The sequence below is a fragment of the Centrocercus urophasianus genome, unplaced genomic scaffold (genome assembly GCF_019232065.1).
Source record: "Centrocercus urophasianus isolate 14NV4802_14NV808 unplaced genomic scaffold, USGS_Curo_1.0 seq_17, whole genome shotgun sequence".
Classification (NCBI taxonomy): Eukaryota; Metazoa; Chordata; class Aves; order Galliformes; family Phasianidae; genus Centrocercus; species Centrocercus urophasianus.
Window position 1 is genome coordinate 33214226 of NW_024884722.1, and position 25229 is coordinate 33239454.

General features: G+C 40.2%; 1 protein-coding gene across 2 annotated transcripts in view; it reads left to right on the forward strand.

The window, feature by feature from the left end:
* Positions 1–25229, forward strand: part of PCDH15 (protocadherin related 15) — a 643190-nt gene that overhangs the window by 345540 nt on the left and 272421 nt on the right. For both annotated transcript variants that reach the window (XM_042818673.1, XM_042818671.1), the window contains exon 6: positions 6811–6876. In XM_042818673.1, coding sequence (XP_042674607.1) covers positions 6811–6876 — 66 coding nt within the window. The remainder of the gene's footprint in view (positions 1–6810; positions 6877–25229) is intronic.

Genomic DNA, 25229 nt, shown 5'->3' on the forward strand with positions numbered 1-25229 from the left:
TATAGCTCCAAAGATAGATGGTACTGCGTTTTTCTATAGCAGTAAAAATAAAATAGCAATACATAGCACTTGCAGGGCAATTTCCACGTAGCAGACCCTTTATAGATATTATATCTCTATGAAGATGTTTGAAGAATGGAGAAATAAAACATCAGAAGAAGTCAGCTGTTCGGGCTGCGTATTCTGAATGAAGGCACTTTGTCTGAGGCTATGCGAGCAGAACTTAGAATAGCACTCTTACTCGTTTTTGTCCTTTTTGTGCTTTACTATCTATCAGCATTGCCTTTTCTTCTGTTAGAAGCCAAACCCAAAGGAGATGCAGTCAGATGTAAACAGCTAGATTAAATTGGAGTGGAGTTGTTGGATCCAAGCGATGAATTGTACAGTAGTGCTTAACTGAGCCATTAATTTTCAGCCTGAATCAAAGCACAGAAACTCAGTTCTAAGAAGAGTCCCAAACGTGCTGGAATCAAGCTCAAGTTTGCGGTTGTTCCTTCCCAGTTTCAACAATTAGAGATGTCTTTCAGGAAGAACTCAAAATAGTCTGTGAAAGCCCTTCTTATGCTATTTTCAATGCAGAGCAATTGCTGCACAAGCCTACTAATGTAAAGGTTATGCCAAGCTTATCCTAAATGGCACAGCTGTAGTTCTGAATTCAGCAACGCAGGAAACAAGCCAGGACTTTTTCCCCTGAATCTGAGTTGCTTAGTTACACGGATAGCTTAAATGTATGGCTCTGTGTAGCTCTTTATTAGGATCAGTCTTCTATAAGTCGAGGTGTTCAGAGAGACCCTTTCATGGCTTTTTTCCCAATGAGCATCTGCTGCTGAATGAGCAGACCCCTGTCTGGGTTCAGCCCACGATACTATTGGCCTTCTGGGCTGTAGGAGCACACTGCTGGCTCACATCCAGCTTTTTGTCCATCAGGACCCTGAAATCCTTCTCCTCAGGGCTGCTCTCGATCCACACATTGCCCAGCCTGTGTTTATGCCTGGGCTTCCGTTCTGTTTGTGGAATCCATAGGTTTGTAGGAAAGCTGCTGTGTGATACACATCACCTTTCAAAGTGTTTTCCATGTGACTTTAATGTGCGTGCTGATATTGACTAACTGTTCAATTTAACGTTCCAAGCCTCATTAGTGCTACAGAAAGTGGCTATAGCCTAAACACAGTAATTGTACGGTGTGATTTCATGACTGTGGCAGAAATCCTAGGTCAGCAATGGATGGGTGCTGAGGAGAGCCATTTTCAACCACTGATGGTGTTTAGCATCTGATCTTGGTTCCAGTGATGAATTAGGGAATGAGAATCTACCTTTTATTCTGCCTCCAAAGGAAGTAATTTCCTTCCTTGAGTACGGAGTGGAATTTTGTTGAAGTCTCTCAGATCCAGCTGCATATCTGTTAGGACTGAGTCAGTTTTTTGGGGACTGCCTGTTGTCCTACAGCCCACAAATGTTTTTTAAAATAAATTAAAAAGTAAGAAAAAAAAAACAAAAAACAAAAAACAAAAAAACAACCAAGCAACTGTTTAGTTACATTTGAATATCTGAAAGCAAAATTAAATGCAGAATAAAATGTAAAATAATGCAGAGTACTAATTGGGTATTTTTGAAACAGCTGGAGGAAGAGCTGATGATTAGCAAACTGTGGTGGATTTTTTTGTTGTTGTTGTTGTTGTTGTTTTAATTTCAGGAGCACCCAGGAGGAGCTGGCAGTTATTGTACTGGGTTGTGGCCCTGGGAAGGTTCTTTTGGGCTGCTCCTTCCCCTGCAGGGCCATTGGTGTCAATGTGGCTCATTTTGGCTTTGACACAGGGGCAGGACTACATAAATGAAATGTTAAAGATTGCTGTGTTACTGGGAGCACCCAGCCCTTCTTGTAAATGATGTGGGAGACCAGATTTGGGTTACAGTCACTTGAAATTGTAAGGCCGTATGGGGCAAGCCATTTTCATTATTGAACTTTTCAACAGCTAATGTGGTTGCATGCCTTGCAGTCATGATTTAATGATCACAACAGTCAACAGCAAGCACTCCTCCCACCTAATTCAAGCGTTGCATTTAGCTTGAATTTAAAGATCTGTGAAGTGTTATGGGTATGGTAGAGGGGCTGTGAGTGGTAGGAGGGAGGAAAAGGCAACTCATCCATGGCAAAGCCCCGTGCCACGCTGGCTTTCTTTGGCTGTGAAGTGGTTGGCATGGAGAGAAATGCTCCAGGTATTGCAGAGGGTAGACGGGAGGTGGCACTGAGGGGGTGAGGATGAGAAGAATGAGGTGATGATGAGGCAGTGCCAAAATACAGGATTATTCAGATTGTCGGCTCACACCGTGTGACCTTGGCTGAACATCTTCCTTAGAGCAGTGATTGAGGGTTTCTTCTGAGCTATCTCATTAAAAATAATTAGAAATTAAAATAATGAAAATTAGCTGTCAGAAAGCAAGTGGATCTTAGCCATGTAACTGTTCCATGAAGAGTTTATTAAATAGGTTTTCACTAGACTCACAAGGAGACAGGCACTTTGTCTGCCTTGGCTTTGATCAAGTAATTGTAAAGCAAAAGCACTAGCTAGAGGAAGCTGGAGTTAATGACAGGAACAAAAATGCAGGCTCTTAGCTTTGTAGCCTCTTGCTTTGTTTGCCTGATGACTACTGCCTTTTCTGGGAGATGCTTGTGTTGGGGGGACCTTGCTACATCACCAGTACATTTACCAGTGCTGCTGCTCACACATAAAATAGGATTGTATTGTGACAACTGTAGCTGGAGAAGCTCGTTTATACATGGCCTTTCTTCAAGCAAGTTCAATTAAGCATGGTAGGACTTCTGTGACTACTCCATTATGCCCAAGAATTTCACGGGGACAAGAGATCTCTTGTAAAAGGAGCCATGTGATGGAAGTAAACCATCCCAGCATAGGAACTGCAGAGGTCTTATTAAAAACAGCAGCTGTTAGTTGGGTGAGCATCAGTGTTCTGGTATGATAATCTGCAGGACTGAATTGGAAGAGTTGAAAATCTCCAAAAGATTTATATGGGGGATTATAGTCAAATCGAAGGTATTTCAAAACAAAACTGGGAAAAAAAAAAAAAAAAAGTTAATACTTCATAAGTCAGCTTTGCTGCTGCAATTATCTGTGCTTGTTTCTGTTGAATAAAGCCATTTATTGCTGTGAAATAATTTTTCTCAAGTTCTTTAGGAAATTTCTTTAGGAACTTGAGAAAAGAACTGAAATTTGTAATAATGCTAAGAACCATTTCTGTGTAATCTTGTAAGCAAATTAGGGTAGTTTTTGAAAGTGAAGATCTTGGGTTTTTCTGCTTTCCCTGTGGAAAGGGTGTTCCAGGATCTGCTTTATCTTCCAGTCTAAAATAAAAAATAGTTCAGGCTGGAAATCCACTTTTTTTTAATTTGTGATCTGCTGTTTCTCCTTTGCGCTCTCAGTAGGGTGCTTTGTTTTTTCATGTGTGCCCGTACTCAGATAGTGCTCTTTTGTTTAAGCTTTGTTTAACACTTTTTTGGTGCTTTCTCTTGATATTTACTCATGTGTGTTTTTAGAAAGATTTCCTTTCCCTAGGCTAAGCCATTCAAGCCTCTGTCATCCTTGTGGGATGGTCTCTCCATCCAGCTGATGGTGGGCGTAAGCTTTCCATGCACCTCTTTCCCTTAGAAGATGTTTTTCACATCAGTGTTTCCCTCAAGGTCTTCCTGGTATTTACGACATATGACTCATCTTGAAAGGTTTTGAATTTAATTATCTCCCTTGGAATTGGAAATTTGTATAACCCTGCAGTTTTAAACTTATGTATTCAGTGTATGCTGGTGAGCACGAAACTAGAGAAGGCTGTGGCATTATTAAGTTCTGTCCTTCAGAAGGGGATGGAGGGATGACAGACATCCTAAAACATGTTGGTATCTGGTATTTGGCTAGTGCTGGAGTAGTTAAAATCACATGAAATGATAATCTGTGCAACCAAACTGCAAGTGGTCACAGTTCTTTTTAGTTGGCACCATGAAGATGATCCACAGCTATATATGTACACGTCCTGTTAGACTTCTTTTACTGTAGCTGTAGAATCAGGTTTTGCTGTTGCTCTAATCTTTTGACTACAATCTATCTCATGAAAAAAATCATTGCTCCATCTGCTCGCTTTAAATCCTTTGCAAAGGATGACCAAACTTGAAGGTGTGCTGTGCCTTTTCTCTGAGATTTTCAGAATCCAGAGTTCAGTGCCGAGCATTCATTTCAAGCATATTTTGTAAAGGTTTGATTCTAACGTTAAAAATTCTGATGTGTTTGGTGGAGATCCAATCAATCCTAAGCTGCTTTTGGTATTCAGAGTCACGATTACCCTTTAGAAAGGCGTGTTCATTCTGTGGGATTAAAATTTCTCCCTGGTTTGGATTTTGTTTTGGTGATGTGTGCACTGATTGCTGCTTGGTGACAAACAACAGACCACTCGTGAAAACACTCTCAGCACATTTATATCATTGAGCTTCGTTGCACTCACAAAGAGCATGTCGAAGGGTTGTTCAGTTAGCAGCTTGTAAACTTCTTGAAAATTCTAAGAAATGTTTGTGGGGCCATAGTAGTTATGATCCTGTTATTTTTATAGCAACCAGTGAATAGAATAAGAGCATGAAAAAAAAATCTGTGTTTCAGGTAGATAAGCAAATATTACTTATCTTTCCAGAGATTGCTCCTAGCGATGAAAACAGCAATGGAATGGAAGGTGTAGTTTTTCAAGTGGTCTGTTTACTGTGTTAAAGTACTGTAAGCAAAAGGTATGCAATGTTTATGTATGCACCTACAGTGTGTGAGAATATGAAGAAAAGCTGAGCATTTGCTCACCAAATGAACTTGCATAGACTTCTTAGGATAGCAAATGAAGGAGGTACATGAAACTACTGCTAAATGAATAGGAGTATTTGTGTGCCCACACCAGCTTTCTGCATTTCATCTTCTGAGCAAGGTTTGCCCACACAGCTTTTAAAAATAAATAAGTCAAAAGATAAATGATGGGACTGTGGTATCATCAGTGACAATTCAGTGGCATTCGGGATATTCATAAATACAAGCAGCCTCCAAGACTGGTGCTGTCACTCACCAGCCCAATAGCAAAGCAGTCACTGGAGGAAATCATCATGCCACAGAGTTGCCCTTTGGAGGTCTCACTTGAGCAGGCATCTGGATAAGTGCTTTGCTGCTTTCATCTTCCTTTGTAGATGTGGTCCATGCAGGGTGAAATTACAGCATGGAATGAATTAGCTGCTGCACTTCTGTTGAAGTCAGTGAGTGTGTCATTTTTACTGGAGGCTGCGAAGTTGTATTTTATCTCTCTTTGCTGCTGCTCTTATTTTACAGATGATTTTGTAGTGGGATTTTGCCTCAAGTAGTATTTAGACTTCTCAAGAGATACGGCGATGCTCCAGCGCTTGGGTAGAAACCATACAGAAACTGTATCCCTTTGGGTCAAAGCCAGCTGTAGCCATAAAATGATAGAATTACCAAGGTTGGAAAAGACCTCCAAGATGATCCAGTCCAACCATCCACCTGCCACAAGTATTTCCCACTAACCCATGTCCCTCAGTACAACATCTTCCTTGAACACCTCCAGGGATGGTGACTCTATCATCTCCCCAGGCAGCCTGTTCCAGAGCCTGACTTCTCTTTCAGAGAAGAAATTTTTCCTGGCATCTAACCTGTATGTGTGAGATCCGGTGTCGTCCTCCTGGCTGGGCCCATGCAAGTTCTGTATGCAGTTCTGTGTTGAAAGGGGAAGGAGAAATCTTTTCTTATAGCACGCTGTTCTAGTGGCACTGTGAGGCTCTTTAAAAGTGAAAAGTACTTCTTAATTAACTTTTTATTTTTCTTCTGTGTGGTTTGGAGAGGTAATATTTTTCTTCTGTTTAATGTGGAAAATGAAAGTGTTCACAAAATGTCCATTGTGAGTAGTATACCTGTTTTTATATTTTTAGGACTACACCTATGCGTTTGCTAGCTCTGCATGTACTGCTTTTATCTTTGAAGCTATCATTTCTGTAAAGCAATAAAATCTTACTTATTTTCTTTCGTTATTCTGCTCTGCTTCCATTGATGCCTCTAAACTTTTGACTCCAGACTGGCAATATGAGGGTAAGATGGCAAAATGAAACTTGCTGAGCATTGCTTGTCTCTCTTTAATTTTTATTTCCCTTTGAACATTATTAAAACTCTTTTCACTCCCTTTCATTAAACCCTTCTGTTGCAATTAATTCAAATTCTTTGTTTCTGTTGTGAAGCTTTAATTATGATTTATACCTTTTAACCATTCCCTTGTTTGTTTTTATTTCTTTGGGATAAATGACCATCATATTATACTTGTCTTGAAGGACTCTGCTTCATTGTGGTCCCTGCAAGACACGGAGATGTTCGTAGTGTAGCCATCAATGCTGTAGTGTGGTATGTGATGAGGATTTGGTGTTGTGTAGTTGTGACATGGGAAGGCAAGCTCACCTAAGAGAGGATGTAGCAATCTGTGTAGTTCGTGCTCTATAACTGTTAGTTTTTAAAAATGGATCAACATCTGAGATATTAAATTCTCGGTCTCGGTCTCCTTTGCTTTACAGAGGTTAGTTGAGGAAAAGATAAATGAAGAGCTCAGATTTTGATCTTCTGAGTGTAAATGAGCTGTAAAGTATTGTAGCCTATACATGTCATATTTCAGAGATGCTTCTCTTCGGTATGCTGAATATGTAAAATCACAAAACAGACCAAAAGAAACACAAAATCCTTTCTCTGGAATCAGAAGTAACTTCTCTTTTTATCTTTATAGATTGCAAGTTGGCCAGAACAGGTCCTCCAGCCACAATAGTTCCCATTGATGAAGAGAGTCGGAACGGTGAGTGCCTTTTGTTCTTGTGACACAGCTGCAGTCTCTGGTTGGGGCATGGAGGCTCCCGCAGGGAATGAGGTGCCTGTGTCTGGTCTGGCAGCTGGGAACCCTATGCTCTGCTCTGAGAACTGGTCTGTGGAAACCTCTGCCAGTGAGGGATGGTGGTGGGAAGGGCAAAAGGATCCACTGTTGTGACAGCTGCTGCTTCTTACTGACAATTATGCATCTTAATGACTTGGCTCTTTCACCTTGAGCTCACCTGAGAACGTTTCTTCTTTTACAAAGTACTTAGACCACAATTATTTGTAATACACGAGTAAGTTAACTACCTGTTTGCTCCTATGTATGCTTGTTGTTACCCATTGAGTTCTTCAGACATCACTCTGTTTGATTTCCTTTTTGTTTGGATATTTACTGTGGTAAGGTAAGACTTGAAGGCTTCTTTCTCTGAAGTTTGATAAGGGTGTTAATGTTGTATTTTGGGTCTCCCATGCAGCTTTCAAAAGGTTCACTGTTAGTTGTTGTTCTTTGGTATGAGCATTAGTTATGGATACCTCTGTGGCAGAACTACTCAGTTGTGGGATTTGATGCTTATGTGTTTGTCACCTTTCTGGGAAGGTGTCAGATGGTCTTGAGTGGCAAAAGCCCTTGATTTACATGTTGGTGGTATTGTCACATAGCTCTTTTTCTTATGTACTAGCAGCAATTGAGTTTTATATCTGAAGAACGTGGTGTGAAGAATAGTGCAAAAGAAATAATAAAAAAAAAACCACAACTAGAAGTTAATCATAGTCATCTGAGGCATAAACAAAAATAAGGAGCAGTAAGAATTTTGCATGCTGTGATTGGTAGTTGGATATGGTTTCTTAGTTTTTTGATGTTGCAGTCAATGTTTATTAAATATAGAAAATTTCTTCCCTACAAGAAAGACTGTTGAATGGTGGGAAGAGGTATTTCCTCAAAGCTTTACACGTGTCTGCAAAGATATAATGTATCTATCTCACTGTGAATTCCTATGAACCATTAATTCCCCATTAAATAAGTCGAATGGGATGTAGAAACCTGAATTGGCATTGTCGATAATGGAAACGACACACCTCATCTGGAAGCCACAATATGTATTAAATTAATGTATCTCCTGGGAAGCCAGCTCTAGGATTGAAATGTCCTCAGATGCTCAGCTGTCTTTATCGAAGCGGTAGGTTGCATCCTCCCCACTGCTGTGTGTGACTGAAGGTAATGGAGGTTGAATCCAAAGCCTGCAGCTCAGCAGTTGGATCAGGGCTACTACTCATTGACTTTAAGATCTGTGGAAAAAAATGTCTCAATATGCTTAAGCTGATGGTAGGTATTTTAGCTAAAATAGGCATAGCGAAAGACGCTTTGCAGCTGGCAGCATCTGCTGTCCTGGCACTTTGTTCACCCTTCCCGACGTCTTCTGGTTCAGTGGAAATGCGTTAGCTTGCTAAAATCCATGTGGATCCACACTAAGCAGTGGATAGTGCAATGTAATTGCTTAAATGCACGCTTCTGTGTATCAGAGTCAGACTGTTGTGATAAGAGTATGACAGAGTAACTAATGGAGCCATGTTGTCTTCTGCTGTGTTTTCTACATGGAACTGCACCAGCCTGTTTTTACCTTCATTCTTGGTCGTGTTCACATGCTTTGCATTATACTTACATGCCACGTCTAGCCATGTTGTTGCAGTGTTGCAAAAATATAACATACTACTGTAAGCAATGCTATTTTAATAGAGTCTATCTTCAGTTTCACTGCACTGTTTCTTCTCAGCATACAGAGTTTAATCATTACTAAATCATGTAGTCTAGAGTCTGTGCAAATCTCTTCGGGGTTATTTGACATTTGTGCAAACACAGTTAAGTGCAGTGAGTCTCACTGGCTTCTCATTAGAAAGTTGCTGTGGTTTAACACAAGTGCGTTGAGAATAGCATTTCGTAACAAATGTGACGTTATGGACTTTTCCTGCCTTTCCTTTCTATTTCAGAAAAAATCATGAGTTAACGAGTTGAAGGATGAGGAGGTTCTTCGGAATGTTAATATCCTCCAATACATCCGTCCTACAGAAATGTCTTTGGCATTATTGCTGATTAATACTTGGTGTGTATTTGACTATCTAGCAGTTCCAATTTGATATGGATCAGGCCCAGGCACATAATGACATTTGGTTAAATTAGAGCACACAGTACAGAGTTTATTCTGGCTTTATTTTCACATAGGAAGAAAAATTACGCATTAAATGTAATCCAGTCTGCCTGTTGGAGTTGACCCTTGCACAGTGTTGTGAGCAAATTCTAGCAAGATAAGTGGACTTGTTTTGACTTGGTTGTAACATGTAGCTGCATAGCGCTAAGACCAGTACTGAAGTGCTATTTGGTTTGACCCGGATTTGGCATCTCTAGGCTGACTGTGGAGTACAGGTTGTTTGTTGGAGCCTCCCTAAGTCCAGATTGACAACAGGTACACCTGCTGATTCAGATCCAGTCTGGACTGCGCCTGCAAAGTTAAGGTCAGATGGTCAGTCTAGCCAAAGAAGAAAGCCTGCTGCGTGGTGTGCGCAGCGTTGGCAAATACTGTCATCCAGTGTTCTGGATGTTTCCTTGCCATTTAAGAGTATGGGCCATAAAAATCCTTGGAGAGCAGTGTATTATCGAGAAAATTGCAGCAAAAGCTGCAGAAAAGGGGACTTGCTAACTTTTGCTGTGCACCTTGGCTTTGATGTGGAAAGCATGCAGCAGGCTGTAATGCTAAAAGATGCCCAGTTGTGGCTGGCTCTCTTTGTTGTTCTGGCAAAGCTTTCTTTTAGAGTTAATGATTTTTTGAATGCTCTAGCCTCAGAATTCCTCATAATGGAGGAAAATGAGCAGATATTCTGTGGTTTAATAACGTCCTTTTAAGAAACACCTTTTTCTTTCATGACTTGCATACTTGATTGCCAAATACAGAAATTACCTTCTGTATTCAGAGATGCATCTAATTAAGACTAAGGCTTATTTGTTCTTAATCAGCTGTCCAAAGAATCAAATTACTGGCAGCATTAGCAGTCTTACTGAGGCATAACGAATTTCTGTTTTCAAGGTAGGTTAAATATCCTAAATGAGCGTAGCTATTCTTACTAGGTAAGAAGACTTAAAATGAAACAGACAAAAACTGAGTGCAAGAACTAGAAGTTCTGAGATTTTTTTATACTCACCTAATAAATGTTTTCAACAAGATTGACTATGGAGCATTTTGTATAACTTTCACTTGTTTTCCTCCTGTTTGTCATGTCAGCACCTGGCTCGGACATGTGGCTGCTCCAACTGCTACCTTGAGTTGTTCAAATTGTAAATAGGAGTATCACTTCTGAGCTAACATCTTTGATTTACTGTGTGAATTCATGATGTGAGGGAAAGAGGTCTAAATTTGTGAGTATAATTTAGTTTCATTCATGCCTGTTCTATTCCATTTTGAAATCATATATTTTTAAGCTTTCGAAATTAACAATTTCGTAGAAAAGCCATGAATCAATTTGGTGTCTAGTGCTATTTTTATGCCACAAATGTGAATTCACATTTCTGGATTTTTCATGGAGAATAAATGTGTGAAGACTTGAATTAGCTGTAAAACGAATGAGTTGCTTAGTCCTTTTTTTTTTTTTTTTTTAATTCATGAGCACAGTCATCAACAATGGCCAACGTTTAAGAGTGTCGATTAAAAATATTAATGATTCTATTTTTGCATGTTTTTTTTTTTAATGGTATATTGTAAGAAAAAATAGTGTCAAAAAGCAGAATGTAATTCGGGGTGAGAGCTGGAGAATAAGGAACGTGTCTTCTAGAAACTGATTAACTGATTCCTAAGGGTAGTAAATACAGTTAGAAAGCTGGAATTAGTAAAATGTTTTTGTGCTGTCAGCTGTCTGGAATGTATCTTAATGTGGTGTTGATGCTCTTTTGGGAAGGTGAATTAGCTTTAAATTGCTTTCAGGGATGAGGTGTTCCCCCCCCACCCCCCCCCGCCTTCATAATGAACTTTCTATCTACTTCTTTAGGTTCTTTGGACTGATCAGAGTCATTTTGTTTAGCTGTTTGTTGTCTGGGCGCACACATGGGTGCCACTTCTTGGCTCAGTTTGTACCAGTGTAAATCTGTCTCGTGTGCGTGACTCTTACTGCATCCATAGGCACTCATTCAGCTACTGAGCTTTGCTCACTAAATATTGAATAACTGTATAACTAATGAGTAGATCAGGCAAGGTCTTTCCCAGCCTTGACATTTAAAATGACCAAGATTTGGAATTTAACTCTGTTCTGTAGTAGATAAAAGTTATTTTGAATAATGGTTATGCTGTGTAATCCTGAGGCTTTTTAAAAATGCATTGGAGATATATATTTTTTTTAGTGGAAATCCTCATCCAAATGATTTAAAGTTTCTCTGAACAGCTCCGCTTTGACAGTTTCAGTAGTCAGAATAAATTATTCATACTAAATTGTGATACTTAATATGTACATATTCTCAGATTGTCAGTTTACCTTTGTAAATGAAGAACTGTATATTTCAACAATTTATTTCTTTCACATGATTTTGAAACATTGAATGTAATTTTACTAGCAATATCCCTTTGCTTCACAATTCCAAAAAAGCTGTGCAAGGATAGGAGTATTTAATGTATTTTAAGCCTGCTTAAAATCCTTTTTGTTCTGGGGATTGGGTGATGATTGTATGAGCAGTCCTCCTGTGGTAATTTCTAAACATGCTGGGTTGCACTGTGTGATGTATGGTTTTAACTATTGTTTTGACACGTACACCCGCAGTAGACCACAACTGCAAAGCTCTGTTTTCATGTTATAAAGCAAGTCAAAAGGAGCCCAGGAAAAATCTGAAAGAAGCACAGAATCACAGAGTGGCCAGGGTTGGAAGGGACCTCAAGGATCACGGATCTCCAACTCCCCCTGTCGCAGGCAGGACCACCAACCTCCACACTTAATACCAGACCAGGCTGCTCAGGGCCCCATCCAGCCTGGCCTTCAACACCTCCAGGGATGGACGGGGCATCCACAGCCTCTCTGGGCAGCTTTGCCGTGTTGAACCTCATCAGGTTCACCTTTCTAGCCTCTTGAGGTCCCTCTGGATAGCATCCCCTCTTTCCACCATGTCAGCAGCACCGCTCAGCTTGGTGTCATCAGCAAACTTGCTGAGGGTACACTTCTTTCTGTCATTGCTGTCATTGATGAAGATGTTTAAGAGCACCGGTCCCAAGACAGACCGCTGGGGGACGCCGCTCATTACTGGTCTCCACCTGGGCACAGAGCCATTGATGACCACCCTCTGTCTGCGGCCTTTCAACCAGTTTCTTATCCATAGAATGGTCTACCCATTAAATCCACATCCCTCCAATTTGGAGATAAGGATGTGGTGGAGGACCATGTCAAAGACCCTGCGCAAGTCCAGGAAAAGTGTCAAGAAACTTATACGGAAATCTTTGTTCACAGCACGTTCCAAAACTTCCGAAAGCAGGATTTCTTTGCCTGACAAGATTTTGAACAGAGAGTACTGCTTTCCATAACCTGTGTGCAGGGCTGCGTCTTGCACTTCCTTTTGTCATGGGTGACGGTGGGCACTGTAAAACTGCTGTGAGAAGCAAGGGTAGTGTGTATAGATCAGCTTCACAAGCTGGATAATGCTTTTATTTATTTTCCTTATTTTCACCAAGCAGCACTGCTTTTACTGGTGCCCATGACTAATCTAATTTTTGCCAGGTTCTCTTATTCTAAAAACTTTCTTTTTGTGAAAACATGATTTACATTTGACATGCTTATCCATAAGAAAATTTATTTGGAGGGCACATAGAATTGTTTGGGTTGGAAGGGACCTTTAAGATCATCTATTTTTTCTGATTTTATCCCTGAATTAATTTGGAGCCTAACACAAGAAAATAGCACCTGCGGCATAGGGTTGGAAGCAGCATTGCCATTCATTTAGACCAGTAAGCTGCTGATGAAAGCCTGCAGAGAAACCTGCTGTGCTTGGTTGGATTTAACCAGTGAGCAGGCAGGTGGATTTACAGCACGTTGGGATTAATCTTAGCCTGGGGATGTCTTTTTTTGTGTAATTTGGATGCATCCCAGAGGACATGGGTATGGAAGTTTCATTTGCAGAACCTGCATTTGTCTCATAAGCTTTTTTGAGAGATCAAAGATATTAGGTTTTTAAGCCTCCTTGGTTTAGATGATGGTCAAGGGTCTGAGCCACTTCAGTACTCTTCAAAGTCCAGTTAGACACCTGTTTATATGCTGAATAGTGTAACGGGATTCTAAATTGGCTTCCTTTTCTCTCCTGTCCCAAAAAGATTCCTCACTTCATTTGAAAAGGAAGCATTTTTTTATGAAAATACTAGATGGCAGGTAAGTGAGAAGACCATGGAGCTGCTGAAAGAGGGAAGAAAAAGTTTGTGAGCAAATCCTATTGCAGTCCTTCCCATTTTATGTCCTTCTCTGTAGGGTTGGTTTTCAAATAACATCCCAGATTGGAGGGGGAGAAGATGTACTCAGGCCTTTCTGAACCATGCTGAAAGTCTTGTAATTTTATGTGGTATTTCATGTTGTAGTGCCTGCTAGTATGCTCCTCCACAACCTTCCCTGGCATGCCTGCTATTTTGCATGCACACCCTGTGGAAAACAGCTTGACCTAGGGGGTAGTACCAGTACTAGTACCAGGTCAAGACACCCTTCTTACTCTGCTGCCACTCTTCAGTAAAGCATAATGTACAGAATCATAGAAAATATGGTGAGAAATTGAGCTGTTTGCAATAGCCTTATGATGTGCCTAAGAACCTTTGAAGGTCTGTTCCCACAGAGCAAAAATTCCATTTTTTTGCTGAGACAGTTCTGAAAATTTACCCACATCTGGAAACATCAACTCAATTTTCATCTAAAATTGCAATACAATTGCAGTACTTTTTCGCATCTGAATGAAAAGGTACAGTTTTGTGTCACTCGTTCTCCAACATGCTCCCGAAGGCACTAGTCATGGCATAGAACCTGATCTGGAGAGCAATGAGCTGTTGCTGATAATTTCATAAGCATTGATAATATATATATATATTAGAAAAAAGAGTAGTTGGTGGTCAGCTCCTAATTTCTTTTATTCTTTTTACTGCTTTAATCCTGTTCGGTTCACTTAGATCTTAGAATGGCGGATAACTCAGGATGTGTTTTTCTCTGTGAGATTCCTTGTGTGTTTAAGCAGCAGGTTGCTCTGAAAGCAGTAGTTTCAGCTTTCTCTGAACTTTAAAACACTGAAAAGAATAACACGTTACTGCTTATGTTGAACAGCAGAGTGCTTATAAGAGTGTTATAATTCAGCAAATAATGGATTTCAAAGCTTTGACAGGCTCAAGCATGAATTGTATGTTTTATTTTACGTAGTCTCGTGTGAAAGCTCATGTATCCTTTTAGTAGATTTCCAAAGTCACATTAATCAAACCGAGTACTATCTTCCTCAGCTCTGATTTTTTTTCTTATTCTTCTTAATACCTTTGCCATTCTTCTTCATTACTTAATGGTATTTTGCATTTAATCGTTCTGACCCCAACGGTTTTAGAAGGATGCAACTTGATCAAAATAAATGACCAAGTCTCAACCTTCCACGTCCATGCTTGTATTTTATTAACGTGTTCCTGCTGATAATTTCCCTTTGGTATACCCATCCTGTCTTCTGGAGCTGCGGTCAGGGGGACAGCGGTCAATAGTTTGGTCTCAAGAGAGAGAAATGCCTTGGTATCCGTACCTGCAGAGTGACTAAAGCTGTAATTAACTGGAAGTTCCAAATTACCTTCCTGCTGTTCATCGGGAGCCGGTGTTGTTTTAAGACCCAGGTTGATTCGCTGCCCCTTAGGGCAGAGCTCTTGTGTACTAAGCAGGTGTTTTATTATTGTTTGGGGTGCGTGTAGGAGGTGCCATGGCTGCGGTACTGAATGCCTTCAGAATAAAAATTAAACTCAACTTGTACAGAGTGCGAGGCTTGTTGGGCATAAATTCTTGTTGTAGCTTAATTATTTCATGCCAAGTCCTAAATCAGCTCAAATGTATATTAGTTCTTTTTAGAAGAATAATTATTTGTGGCTGCCGCCAGGCATTAAGTTTTATTTTTCTGGATGCTTTATGAGTCCAATGAAAAATCTGGCAAATATTGCTTCTGAGAGGCACTGCTGAGCATTTGTGTTGGGCCTATTATTTTGTCACTGTCATAACAAGGTGAAGTTTAAAAGAGCAATTCAGTGATAAATTATCTTCCTCACAAGAAATTAATAGTTTTGAAAAGGGCATCCCTGAGGAAAGCAGCATCTGAGAAGAAGGCTGAACTTCTCCAACCGGTGTCTGTTTTTTGATAGTTTTTCTCTGGGCTTGGTTGTTTTTTGTTTTTGTTTTTTCCTTTTGTGATTACTCATCCTCTTACCACACATAGTTTCCCCACCCTCACGTTAATGCATTCAGGTATGCCTGGAGTTTCACCCAGCCTGAGATGGAGGTCAGTTGCTGGTCCAACTGTGTCAGGGCTCAAAGCTGAAGGCAGACTTTTGCACTAAGACATGTCCAAAACACTCAAGGTGGTTAAGACATGGACCTTGCACACTGCTCCCTGTATCTGTCTGAAGTCACTTTTTACCTTCAGAAGTCAGTTTGTGTTTCCAGAATTAGCTCTGCTTCACCACAGAGAGCAGTTCACTTCTAGCTTTGCCTTGATCTCACCTCTATCCACTTGGCAAGAGATGGCCGTTCATTCATTGTTTCTTTTCTTTCTTATATCATGCTGACACAACTCCCAGTGGTTGTTTTCTCCCCGCCCTCCCCCTTTTTTTTTCTCTCTACTTACCCTGTGGTTTTATGTTATTGCTTTGAAGTGATAGAAATGTTAAATATGAAATTTGCCTTTATTTTCTTAAGAAAACTTTTAGTGGGTTTCAGCCAACTTTACTTAAAAAAAGAGCAACAAAAAAACCCACAAATAAAAACAAAAGAAGAAATCCAGGCTTTCTTCTTAATGCTTTATACTCCTACTGAGCTTTATTTTCTGTTTTGCTGAGCTGTTGCTCTTAGTGCTTTCAGTCAGGTTTGTTTCCTTTCCTTTTTTTCCCCTAGATGGCTTTAGCTGCTCTAATGCTGGACATTGTTCTGTTCTTCTTTAGAATTTTGCAGAGATGCCATTTGTGTAAATGTGAAAACAGGAGACGTTTAGGGAAGTACACCTGCAGTCAAGTGTCTGTGAAGTGGTACATTGAGTACGGTTGTCATGTGGCTCATAATTCTTTGAAGCTCATGTTTTTGTTCTTCAATAAATAGAATCTCTACCAAAAATAAATAAATAAATAGAAATTTTGTAAGAAAAATGGAAATGAATAGGTACTAGTACTTTGGGTTCATTCCATGCAGCATTTTCTACTTTTATTTTTTTCCTTTATGGATTTGTTCTTCAGTGCATCCTACTGCAATGATGCATTTATGCTGTAAGTCCAGATTTCCCTTCATAGCAAAACAGCCATGAGTCTGGAAGCATGCAAGAGAAACTACTGAACTCATGTCATGTATGCCATGCACCTTGGGCTGCTTGGGATTCATTCCCTTTTCAAACATACAAGCCAGGTGGACAGTTGCTGTTTTTTTGACAGGTTGTTTTCAGGCTTTGGAGAGTATTGGTGACAAGTTTCTGGTGGCGTAAACCAAGGCTGTGCCCCACTTGAGTGGGTTTTCTGAAACGTCTCATTTTGCAGAGCCATGATGTTTGTGGCTGTACACTGTGGTATGTTTGTAACCCTTCAGCCATATTTACAATTTGAATCCTACAGACTATGGTGACCCTCTGATGCTTTCTAGAATGGCTTATCTGTGGGACAGTTTTCTCCAGAAGGGCATTATCTGTTTTCTCAGAGATTTTGGTGGCTACAGTGATTAAGTTCTTAGTGGCTTTGTTTTTGTTTTTTTCTTTATGTTTGGACTGATAATATCTTTGTCCTCACTGGAACTAAATTCTTGAGTATGAGATTTTGAAACTTTTCCAAAGTATTGCTTCTGGATAGGATGTGAGCCCTTTACATGTGCTTTTGGGAACTAGCTTTCAGGATCAGATTTGTTGTTGTTGATCTCTAATGGATTGTAGTTAAGTTGTTGTTGTTGTTATTATTATTATTATTATTAGACTTGCAGCTTAACCAAACACTTGCTTTGAGATCAAACAAAAACTATGAAGTACTGAAGCTGAAATTAAGATAACTCCTGCTTTCTGAAGTTGGCCCTGCTTGGAGCTTGTGCTTGAATTAGATGGCCACCAGCAGTGTCTTAGTAGCTTTCTTGGTCTGTGAGTACAGACCTGTTAGCAAGTAGACTAGAATGATTTGTTTGTAATCTACATGGATTGTTTGCATGTTTTAGGGGCATAATGTTCCAGACTCTCCTATTTTGATCATTAGGAAAAGAACAAAGAAGGTGATTATGCTCATTGTCTGATGGCGGTATATTATTCTTAGTAGAGACGTAAGGAAGACATTCATATTTTTCCTTATATTCTGCATCATTGTTCCTGAGCCATTAATATTAAATTGACATAATATCAGCATGCATCAAGTTTCAGCTTCTGTAAATGTCTCTGAACAGGTTAGCTCCCATCTTTTGTAAACTTCTTTGAAAAGCTCAGGATCCTATTTAGACAGACAGACTTCTGGAATGTCAGTGACCAGAGATGTCCCAGCAGAACTTTTCTTTGGTGTTCTGTGGAGCAGCTTTGAGTATTAAACACTTGCTGCCAGTTATGTTTCTCAGGATTGTAAAGGACAAAGGAGGAAGAAAAAAAAAAAGAATCTTAACACTCCAGCCATTACAAATAGGAACAATACATTGTTCTTCCACTTCTGAGTTAGGCTAGAATCAAGAAAGCATAAAATTAGAAAGAAAAAGAGCCAAGTCAGTATCATAGAAGTAATCCTCATTAAGGATCGCAGCAGTTCTGTGGTGGATCTTCCATGCAACCCCCTTTGTGGACTGTGGGAGGGCTAAGTGTACTCTGTGGGATGAGGTGCTTGCCTGGGGTCTGAGGCAGTTTAGCAGTGGCCTTTTGGTTTGCCAGCCTGATGCTTCAGGTGAAATTAAAGAGGCACAGTTGACTTTACATTGGGTCTTGCATTGGTTTAGCTACTGATCTGATTTGTATGACTCGCTGAACTTCTATTTAGATATTTTACCTTATTAGGAATTGTGCCCTTAGAAATTCTGAGGAAGTGAGTTGAAGTAGATGGGACAGGACTGCCTAAAATCCAAAACATTAAGTTCAGTTATTCTTAACTTACTTTGAATATAAATGCTAGGTTCTCACTCAAAGCACTGTCAAGAATGTTCCGTTGCTAAAGATGATTCTGGTGGACTGGGAGCCTTGCAAGTGCAAGTGAGTGATTAGTGGGAAAGAAGGAACTCTGTCTCTCTTCTAACTCTTAACCCAAAGCGATTTATGGTTGCATCTTATCCATTTTATCATCTAATCATTTAATGCTGCTTGGAAAAACTATAGGACTTCAGTGAAGAATCTGAGCCCCTATATGCAAATTTTTCAAAATATTTGGTCAGCTAATGTATTGATATGAGATTTAGAATGGTACATTCTGAATTCAAATAGAGTCAACAGCCTCCAGGGAAAAAATTATTAATTCAAAATATTTAGTTTTGTTTTTAAATTGGATAGTATAAAGTACAGTATCAGAAGAGATGGGGCAAGCAGAGTTCAGGCAGTGGAGAACTGCTCTTTGAAGGGGTTCAGGATGAGGAGTATCTCTATAGCTCTTCTACTAGTTTTAAGTTCGTAAGTCAGTATTCAATCAGCTTTTCAGTTCAGTTAAAGCTATACTGGAATATAAATAGAATATTAATGTATATATATATATATATTTAACTAAGATGCTTAAAAAGAAGCAGCTAGGGAAATAGAGGTAGGAAATGGACAAAGGAGTAAAGAAAGAGAGCTTTCCCAAAGACATCAGGAAATGACAGCTATCTAAATCTAGTTGAATAAGACATTGAAAACAAACATTAAATAATAATAAAAAAATCAACTAAGAATTAAAAAGGGATATGGAGTGGAGTGGCTGCATTTGGGAGAGGGAAAAGGTTAAGAATGTTCTAGATCTAGACATTGCCTCCAAGCTAAATAAACCTTTTGTCACTTTCACTGGGTCACAGTGAAAGAGCCCCGTGGTGAAACTGAGGCTGTGCTCCAGAGAGCTCATGGAAGTGTGTGGAAGCAATGGAAGTGACCATGTGTAGGTGGAATGAAAATCAGTGTGCCTCAAAATAGGATCGGGATGAGGACAAAGGAAAGCAGGATTGTCCTCCCACAATAGTGAAAGAGCTGATGCATGAAATCAGAGGAGATTAGGAGGATTTTAAATCATAAATGATAGAAAAATATATTGCCTATGTGTTGACCGAAGAGTGAAAAATATAATGCGATACTATAAAGAACAGAAGTTTTCCATGGCTTGGCTTTAATCATATTTTAAAACAAGTAAAAGCATGCCAGGCAAAATGAATTTACAGCTCCACACCAGCTGTAACATCCTTATATGACTGTCTAGAACCCAATTTACAGCTTAAAAACAGGCAGGTTTTGTGCACAGTCACAAACAAATGAGAAACTTTCTGCCAAGTCAACAAGCGGCGTTGGAGGACCCAAGCTAGTGTTTGAAAGGGAAAGATCAAGCAAAGCTGTTCTGATACCTGCTTGAGGGCCATCCAGGACTTTGATAGGAAAAGCCCACACGTCTTGCTTCTTGCTGTGAGACACAGAACTGCATCTGTTGTAAGAAATTATTGGTTGAAATAGAGCCTTTAGTTTACACCACCATCAATCTGCATGCTGCTTTGCAATTTAGAATAGCAAAGAGCTTTATTAAAATGGTGCAATTGTAAATGACACAACTTTGCCTTCTGTGGTCTTTTAATGTACAATTTTAAGAGAATCCATTGCCCTGATGGCAAAGAATGATCTGGCTTCAGCAGCTCTCAGGCAAGCTTGATCCTTACAATGAGACCACTGCTACCCTGCCTGCTTGCTTCTGGTTCTGAGGTTGCTTTGCAGAAGCTATCAGCCTCTTTCTTGAATGGGTAAGAAGTTGGATAGGATTTCTTTTTGTTAATGACAAGAGAAGATGTATCCTCAGATTCTTGTGCTGCTGAGTTTGCCGTGAAATGGCCGGGCTGGGGCTGCTTGTCTGCACCATGTCCCATCATGTTCTCAGGAGGAGGAGGGTATATATCTGTGGGATTTACCCTTGTTCCAGGTGAGTTACATTGCATAGAGTTGGAACCTTGCAGAGTTCTGTCTGTGGCTAAGGTCTGAGAAGTGCTGCTGGAGAACCTGTCTCAGGCTTTTACAATGCTGCTTTACTTAATTTCAAATGCTTTGCACTGAGTTTTGAATGCTGTGACTTGCTTATCTCCAGAAGCAGGTAGTTGCTGTGTCGTTATATATCTACCAAAGACAGGCAGTTATGCTTGGTGTGCATTTCCTCTCTATTGCCTGGCAGCTTCTGTGGTTTACAGCAGTGATTTACAGCAGTGAGCAAACAGAGGGGAACCTTTATCTACACAAATGAGTGATCCAAGAGAATGGGTTTGTTTTCTGGGGGTGTACCCTGCTGTATTTTGAATCAATTTATTGGATGTTTCATGCAATTTCATTTCTCAAGATCCAGTGGAATATGTTAATCTTCTTCTGAGTCCTGAAATAAGTTGCTGATGTGTTACTGAGCGGCCTGCAAAGATAAAATCCAACATCAGAGCTTGTTTTTTCCCAGCACTGGTGCTGAATACTTTGTGATGTGATGTGTTGCCCTGTACCTGGGTTGTTCAAGGCCAGGTTGGGTGGGGCCCTGGACAGCCTGGTCTAGTATTAGATAAGGAAGTTGGCAGCCCTGCCTTCAGCAGGGGTGTTGGAGCTTGATGATCCTTGGTGACCCTCCCAACCCAAGCCGTTCTGTGATTCTATATATACAATCATAGAATTATTAAGGTCAGAAGAGATCTCTATGATCATCTAGTCCAGCCAGCGTGTGCAGTTAACTGCACTATGCAGTTAATTTCTCCTACTGCTCTTGCACAGTGGTCCATACATATGTTTACGAAGGAAATCTTCAGGCTCTTCCACAACGTTTTATGGATGCTGTGCTTGCTTTTTTTGCTAGGCTGAACACAACAGAATCGGCATTTTTCATTTTTCTGCAAACCTACGCAAAAGGTACTGGGCCTTTAGTGTGTTTCTCACCTGATAGCTGCAGGTTGAGTTTTTTGTAGGACCCCCTATAGAGCTTGTGCTGGAGAACCATGGAGTGATGCTGCTTTTGGAAGCACAGGCCTTCCACCTTCTCAGTTCTCAGGTGCCCTTCCAGGGACTTACCTGATCTCCAGGCGACGCTGTTGGGTAGAGTAACCATCCTTGGTCAGCTTTCAATTTGATTTCACTGTTGTTTTTCCACTTCGCACCAGTTCTAATTATTCTAATCATTCAATTTCTTTTTAATCAGTAACAGTTAGTGTTAAAACCATAGGTTTTTTTTCAGCTGCGTTTGGAATAATGACCAGCTCTGGAAAAGGCACAAGAAGAGCACCTTGCACCATCTGCAACCTGGGGAGCAGGCTTTGTTCAGATCCCTGCTACTTCTTATACATTACGCATTAAAGATCTTGAAAGGATATTTCTTGCTTGTTGTTGAATACTGTGATGCATTATTTATAAAGCAGTAGGTGGCGATTTTAACTGTTTTACGGTAATTGATAGCAGTTAGAGCACAGGATTACAGACAGTTCCTCAGCACCAGTAAATGTCAGCATGGGAGGTGTATTACCGGGACATGTTTTTTACAGTTAATTTAAAACACGTATGCTTTATTCAGCTACAGTGAGTCAACATGGAGGGGCAGAGAGGAAAGAGATTATACAAACATATAGTTTTGAGAGGTTCTGCCTCCTCTGCTGTTTTCACAGTACTCATCCAAACTCCATCAAATGCCATTGTTTCAGTGAGAGGGTATAATGTTAAAGGCAGCATTCTCACTATGCTTTGGGCAGTTTTGGGTTCCCTTGAAATCCAGGACCTTTATGTAACAGTTCATCTGTAGCACCTGGGGATTTTGAATGTCTGTAATGTGTAGCGCAATTAGAACTGTGGTATGTGAGTCACAGAACCACCAAGATTGGAAAAGACCTCCAAGATCATCCAGTCGAGCTGTCCACCTATCATCAATACTTCCCACTAACCCGTGTTCCTCAGTACAACATCTCAATGTTTCTTGAACATCTCCAGGGACAGTGACTCCATCACCTCCCTTGGCAAGCCCATTCCAGTGCCTGACCGCACTTTCACAGAAGTATTTCCTAATGTCCAGCCTGGAGCAACGTGAGGCCATTTCCTCTCATCCTACTGCTAATAATGAGAAGAGGCTGACCCCCATCTCTTGTTGAGAGCGATAAGGTTTCTCCTGAGCCTCCTCTTTTCCAGACAAAATAATCCCAGTTAACTCAGCTTCTCCTTGTGTTAAATCTCTTATGTTTAAGAGGAGCAGTGCTACCATGGGCGAGATTCAGGTTTGCAGGTTCTTCTGTTTCCCAAACTGCAGCACAAGTCATTGTGCAAGCTGCTGTTGTGCTGCAACACACACAAAAAGGTGGTGTTTGGTTTTGGTTGTTTTTTCTTTTGCTTTCATGTCAATTCTATGGAAAAAAAAAAGTTCAACCCTGGGGAGATCTGGAAGGGAAACAATCCTCTTTTGTATGTGTGAGCTGTTAAATCAGTTTGATAGAGCTGAAGCAGCTACGCTTTGATGCATCATTATTTTGCAATTTGAACGTTTCCTAATTAATTGATTTTTTTATTGTGTAGACAGATAGGAAATGATTGTTCGAGAGAAATTTCATCCAGCCAGCACGCTGAATATTAGGTATTGTTTTAGGGTTTATTCACTATTATTATTGAAATATAGTGTGGTACAGTCAAACTGTGCTTTCAGTATTTGAGAAATGAATGCAAATACAATAAGTTTGCAGTCCAAGTACCACATGTATTAGACTGTACGAAGTTTGCATTGTGCAATGCATACATTTTACAGGGTGGCTTTTTTGTGTGTGTAAAATTTAAGATGGCTGCATCTGATTCCAGTGTGATATTTTGGTGAGAAATGTCATAATATTATGCTTTGCCAGCTTAAATTAGCATTCAAATCAGCTTACGTTTTCTCATGCATTGGGAAGAGAATGCTGAAGTCTGTTGTGAGAATGCAAAGGTGGAGCTGCTTGTAGAAAGAGTAAGTAGGACATGCTATGAATTGAACAAAGATACATGTAGTTATTTCTGATGTATATTCTAAAATCCAGCTAGAAGAAGTTGCTAGTGGAAAAACTTTTCAGCCAATTCCCTTTATTCTGTTGAATTGGGATGGGCCATACATGCCCTCCAACAGGATGGAAATCCCATTCAAATAGGTGTGGATCTCATGCAATTATCAGGAGATGGACCATTATAGTAAAAACATATTTTTAAATTGTTTTTAAAAATTATGCCAAGGTTGGCAAATTGAAAAATTTAACTAAGATGACTTTGGGATCTGGACTAATGCAGTGCACCAGGAACAGGGCTGAGTTTTGTTGCACGTATACTCAAGTCATGCTCAGCGTCACAGGAGGACAATTACTCTGGCTATCCGTACTGCCAGCATTTCTGAAGAGACAAATTACTCTTCTACCTTCAAAGAGCTGTTCCTGTCAGTTTTTGTCATGAGGAAATAGCTATTTAAGGTTGCAGCTTGTCAGCCTGAAAATTAAGTGTTATTCAACTAAACAGCAGCAGTTGAGGTAAAAAAATCTCTGTATGTGCTGTTACATTTCTGACCTGATGGAACAGAAAAGAAATGTTAATGAAGAATGAGAAGCTTTTCTTCTGTACAAATAGGAGAAAAGAATACGGAAACAGTATGGTGCAAGCCTCTTAGGGTAAACCAACACTGAGATAGTATTATTTGCATGCTTGAAAGATGTAAATCTGTCAAAAGTTAAGACGTTAAAGAGAATATATTGCTGAGGAATTCTGCTGAGTTGTAAGAATCCTTACTAATCAGTGGCTAATCAGAAGAGGATCTTATAGCACACTGTAGTCAGCAAAATCACTGTTCTTCGTAACTAGTTAGTGCTCTTTATAACTTGCAGTTGTATAAATGAAACTGGCATTGGTGTAATTAAAATACTTCACTCCTGTATTTAACGTTCTTATTCCATTTCTTATTAAAATCTTACTGATCCAGTTGGTCTGGATAAGCGAAGGTCTTTGGTGTGCTTATAGAATAATGGTCTCTGTCTGAGGAAAGACAGAACAGTGTGTGACTTGTGTGGCCTGCCAGTGGTTTCCAAAAGCCCTGTTCAGCCCCTGGTAGCCAGCAGTGCATACAGCCGTGCTGCCAGAGGTCACTTATCCTATGCCTGAATTTTAGTTGCTGTGACTGTTTTCGTCTTCCTCCTGTGTGACATTTCACCTGCCTGATGTAGGCTGGGTAGGTCAGCACTAGCATGCATTGAAAGCATCTGGTTGCTTTCAATCAGATGCTGACTTAAGCAGCTCTTCGTGCAGCAGCTGGGCCAAGCCCTAGATTGCTTGTGCTGTTTGTGTTAGCTCTAATGAGCGCCTGAGCAGGCTGAGTAATGTGACAGCCCTGGAAGTGCTTTGTGAATTTTATTCATTTTGTGTCAGTCCAATTTTTGTAAGCAATTGCTGTCCGTTAGGTTAAACCCACATAAATGGAGAGGAAGGGAGAAAAAATCATGTGTCAAGATAAGCCTCTCTCCCTTTCCTGCTTCATCCCATCAAAGACACAAGGATATTAGCTAAGGAGAGTGGATGCTCTTCCAGCTCAAGTCAAAATACCAACCTTACTGTTAGTCTTACTGAGCTGTTGCTGTCTGCAGGGAAAGCAATCTCTGCCCTGCTGCTTGAAGGCAGTGCAGATTTGATCATTCCTCAGTTGCTGCCCAGTGAGATGGAAAGAGTTTTAAAGCACTTACCACGATATCAAGTATTGGTTGATTGTCCTTCTCTCATTCCTCTTAAATAATATGTATTAATTTCAACATAGTTTCAAACTGCAGGACTAGGAATCCAGTGTCTTTGTTGGGCTGTGTTGCCAACTGCAACAGGAGCCAGAACCCTGCTGTCATCTCTGGTACCCCCCTGGTTCTGCAGCTCTGGGTTGCAGTAGCCTTTGCATACCATATCCTGTCTCCAGGAACAGTTGCTGGTAAATGCTAGAAAAGGAAAAATGGCTGTGGGATGAGCCT